Raw genomic sequence first — 5088 nt, forward strand, 5'->3', positions numbered from 1 at the left:
GCTTCTGCGTCAGACTGATGCTGGCTGGACAGGATTTACCGCAAGTTTTCAAAAGTGTGATAATCAAATACGTTTTTTATGATAATTAAATTTTAAACGGTAATACTAACCGTCAGTGCATTTTATCGCGATTTATCATGAAACCGGTAATCGTTCCATCCCTAGTGCAAGGGAATGCATGAGTGAGTTTAGTAAAATGGTCGATAACTACGAGGACATCCACTGAATGCAGTTTACCGTCTTCTGCCGACCAGAAATCTATGCACACTAACTCCATTGGGGCCGAGCTCTTAATGTTCTCCAAAGGGGCATGAGCAGAAGGTTCTGGGGACTTCGCAAAAACACCTTTTGCAGCATTTCACATATTCTCTTATGTTCTTTTCCATGTCAGGCCAATAAAAACGCTGTCTCGCAAGTGAGAGAGTGCGGTCCTTCCCTTGATGGCCTGCAAGGTCATGAATACCAGAAAGAGCTTTGTTTTTCAGACTACCAGGCAGCACATACTGGAATCTTTTCTTCTTAGACAAAGGATCTTTCGTCACTCTGTACATCACATCATCTCTAACTTCCAGCTTATTCCACTGTTTTAACAGTCTCAGCACTTGCGCACTTGCACCATGTCTTTCTCTTCTCGATGGACGTCTCTGTTTAGTCAGAAATGACAACACTTTGGCTATTGTTGGGTCTTCCTGTTGGCTTTGTCTAAGCTCCTGGGCAGAGAACACTGGTAAAGTTTCCTGGCAACCTGAAATCTTCTGAACATGGTGGACTAAATGAAGGGCTCTGGACTCTGCTCCATCTGTCCAACTGCAGTGAGACTGACAAAGAGCTCTGATTTCATCCATGTCAAAGCCTGCTCCTTGTGAAAAACTCCTCATGGGCTGATTGAACTGAACTTGGCTACTGAGCCTGAAAACATAGTGAACACAGTCTTCGCTCGCTCCACTGGCCTCCCACATTAACGAAGAATACGGTTCATTCAACAGTCTCTGCCCAATCGTCTTAACAAAGGGGTCATGGCTCAAAGCGTCTGCTACCACATTCGTTTTTCCGGGCAAATGTTTCAGGTCGAACGTGTATGATGCAAGTTTTGAAACCCATCTCAACTCATATGCATCAAGTTTTGGCTTAGTTAGGAGGTAAGTGAGAGGGTTATTATCGGTCCAGATGGTGAATTTGTGGCCTTTTAGCCAATGGCTGAACTTCTCACATACACTCAACTTTACAGCCATACATTCCAGTCTGTGAGCTGGATATTTGCGCTGTGATGCACTGAGGGTCTTGCTTGAGAAAGCAATCGGTCTGGCAAGGAGTTCCCCTTTGGGCACTTGCGACAATACAGCCCCTAAGCCGTCCAATGAGGCATCAACAGAAAGAATTAAGGGCTCATCGAAATCAGGATGAGCAAGCATGGCACTTTCCAGTAAGGCAGCCTTGAGTTGGTCAAAAGCTACCTGACACTCGGTTGTCCAATCTGAAGGGGCAAGTTTACGGTAAGTGCCCTGAAATGTCCCATTCTTGGACAACTTTCCTCTTCTTTTCTGTCCAGCTGTAAGACCGAAAAGAGGTTTAGAGATAGATGAGCAGTTGGGAATAAAGTGTTGGTAATAAAATACCATGGCAAGGAAAGACTTTATTCTTTTGACAGACGGTGTACAGCCATCATTGTCCATCAGATCTTGTGCTGTTATCCTCGTGATGACCTCCACTTTTGCTGGATCAACAGACACACCTCCACTGTCAACGATATGGCCAAGGAATTTGACTCGTCTTTGAAGAAGATGGCATTTTTTAGGGGACAGTTTCAGATTGTTCTCCCTTAGCCTCTGAAACACTGTGCGCAGCCTGGACAGAGCCTCGCTTTCTGATGGCGCAAAGACCAGAAGATCATCAAGATAGCACAAAAGCTTTGAAAAATTCATGTCTCCGAAGATTCCAAGCATTATTCTCATGAAGGAAGCTGGACTATTACAAAGCCCTTGTGGCAATACGGTTGTATTCATGAAGGCCTAAAGGTGTTGTGAAAGCCGTATATTTCTTGTCCTCCTCATTCATTAGGATATTATAAAACCCTGACGTGAGGTCCATTGTGCTGAAGAAGCAATTTCCTCCAAGCGCAGCAAGGCAGTCAGCCTGGTGCGGCAAGGGGTGAGCATCTTTTATGGTTCTGGCGCTTAACCACCTGAAGTCTGTGCAAATATGCAACCCACCATCCTTCTTCCACACCATCACTAATGGTGATGCGTACTCGCTTGAAGACTTTCTGATGATACCTCTTTCTTCCATGTCAGTGAGAACTTGTCTTAATTTTTCACAGTGGGCAGGAGGCACTCGCCTATAAGGCAAGTGAAAGGGTCGATCGTCAGTCAACCCTATATGGTGCACGTATCCTTTAGCATCACCACAGTCCAATGAGTGTTTGAAGATGTCTTGATAGTCAGCTAGTAACTTGGTTAACTTAGATTTACAATCATCACTGATTTGACTCCAATTAATGTCAATGTCACCCAGGCCCAGTTTCAGCAGACTTTTGTCAATCTGATTAACAGGAAAGGAATTATAAGTAATATGCAGACCCTGAAAAATCTAAAAATCTTCAGACGCAATACATGGAGACACATCAGCCAGTTTGGAGTTTCTTTTCAATGTGATCATTTTGTTTGTTGAATTTACAACTATCACAGGCACCCACCTATCACCCCAGAGTGGTGTGACAAGGCGACCGACCAGAATATCTCAAGGCATAGCTTTGGAACTGGTCGGCTCAACAATTACTGTGCTGCCAGGTGACATGGGCACATTAGGTGGCAGACGGCCCCAGACCAAATGTTCGTGCTCTGGCAAAAGTACTACTGCCTTAGTGAGTTTGACAGTGCCTATTTTATCAGGGACAGTTTCGCCTTTCCAACGTTCAACACCTGTAAACATTGACAAGAACTGCTGAATGTCTCGGTCAAGCAGATGGTCAGGTCTAGAAGCAATGTCCCAATAATCACTGTTGCTCTTCAGTTCATGAATCAAGTGTTTTATGATATTAGAGCCCAGAATAAGATCATCACGCTGACCAGGCACGACCAAACAAGGGACAACACACTGGATGCCAAAGAATTGGATCTCCAAATCATAGAAACCCTCGGGCTGGGTATGCTGACCACCATGCGAACAGGAACATAGAAAAGACTACTGAAGGCTTCAACTTCTTGACTGGATTGAACAATTATCCTGGTCCCTTTAGGAGCACTATTATGGCTCTCCTCATATAGCTGAGCAAGATCGCACTCTTCATGAAGGGAATTAGCATCCATACCCACATCACCCCTTCCCTGATGTGGGCCATCTAGTTTAACTGGTGAGATGGTCCGCTAGCATCACTGTTCAAATGATGTTGGCGATGAGTAGCTCGCTGAGGGCAGTCCTTTTTCCAATGACCAGGAGTTAAGCACTTCAGACATCTGTTCTCCTGTCTGCAATGAAACACTGTTGAATGATCCAAGGATCTACAAACTCTGCATGGTTTGCGGTAAGTCTGAAACATCGTAACTGGATTAGGAGGGCTCGCTTGGAATTGGGTCTGCTGAGTGACAAGACGATCTAACAGACTGACTCGGCTTTTCATGCAATCAGAGTCACTGCCAGACTGTGCTAAGGGAGAAGGTGGAACAGACAAGGCGGGGTTAGATGCAGAAGCCTCAATAACATTTGAGCTTTGAGTGCAAACCCTATGCTCTGCTGTATACAAATTGTGTGACTTTGCGTACGTTTGAGCTTTCCATTCTTGCATATGTTCATCAAGCCTCTTGTATCTCACAGGCCGACCATTTTTCTGCTGATTTGAATTTGAAGACATTTGAAAGAGACTGATCTGGGCAATGCTTAATAAACATCATACTGATCTCATGACTTGATGACTTGGAGCGCCGACCTTGTCTCTCTAAGCATTCCTTCGCAACATCCATAGTCTTGTTCAGCCTGATCCAATACTCCAATACTCCATCAGATGGCATCGGCAAAGTATTGTAAAAATCGGATAGGGGCATACTAGAGTAGGTAATTGTGCTGAAATGCTGTTTTAAAATGTCAAAAATCAATTGTGGATTTTTGCAGTGATCAACAGATGTGTATTAACGAAGTTTAATTCTCACTAAATCACCTGCTTTCCCCATAAGTCTATCCAGGATTTCTTGTGACTGCTCATGAATTGGAATAGCACGTTTTATTAGATACAAAGACATGAGATTTTCCCACTCTTGTACAGTGAGTCTGTCAGAACCATCACCCCTAAATATTAGTGGTTCTTTTACATCTGACTGCATCACTAGTTTGACATTAGACAGTGTCATCTCAGCTGGCTGTTCCGAATTATTGCTATGTGTACTTCTATCAGATCGTAGTTGAGCAGTAATGGACTGGCCCAATTTTTCAGCAATTTCATTGATGAGTGAACCCAAATCTGGATTTTGATTAGCAGGATTTGCCATGGCATGATCTACATATCTTGTAGAAGTTAGAACGGGTGTATCAAAGGCCCTGGTAATAGACCCTGGTGTCCTAGGTTCAGAAGGTATACTGAAAAGACCCCTTCCCCTACCAAATCAGCTACTTTGGTCAAGTATCACATTGTCATTCACCTCATCAGTAAAGCTACTAACACCCTCTGCCATATTTCCACGCTGTAACAAATCAATTAACTTCAACTTTAGTATAATAAAAAAACAAAAATATTGTTCTGAACAACATAAATTGATAACAGTAATCAGTCTGTTAATTTGCTAATCAACAAATTAATTGGTTGAAAGTATGAATTCAAATTGGTGGTGTCTTCTGAGAAAAATAGTCCACCTTCATATAAAATAGTCCTTCAGTCCTTGAGAAAAAAAAAGACCTAAAACCAGTCACTGCAGCTTCCCACGGCGAACGAACAGGCGTTGATCTTCAGATGGATCCTTAAAAGGTCACGGCACCATTGTAATGGGTCCCAGGTAAGGGAATCCACTCTGTGTTGTGTTGATATCACTCAATTAAGAAACTTCAGACCTCTCACTGCTTGGCACTGTCTTTATATTCGTTTAATGCCTCGACAAACCACAA

General features: G+C 43.3%; 1 protein-coding gene across 1 annotated transcript in view; it reads right to left on the bottom strand.

Moving 5' to 3' along the window:
• Positions 1-3305, bottom strand: part of LOC107570674 (uncharacterized) — a 27306-nt gene extending 24001 nt beyond the window's left edge. Inside the window, 4 exon segments of the mRNA XM_016256928.1 lie at positions 824-1549; positions 1658-1864; positions 2211-2538; positions 3153-3305. Coding sequence (XP_016112414.1) covers positions 824-1549; positions 1658-1864; positions 2211-2538; positions 3153-3305 — 1414 coding nt within the window.
• Between the last annotated feature and the right edge of the window lie 1783 nt (positions 3306-5088).

Source organism: Sinocyclocheilus grahami, unplaced genomic scaffold (genome assembly GCF_001515645.1).
Source record: "Sinocyclocheilus grahami isolate Dianchi unplaced genomic scaffold, SAMN03320097.WGS_v1.1 scaffold1491.1, whole genome shotgun sequence".
Taxonomy (NCBI): Eukaryota; Metazoa; Chordata; class Actinopteri; order Cypriniformes; family Cyprinidae; genus Sinocyclocheilus; species Sinocyclocheilus grahami.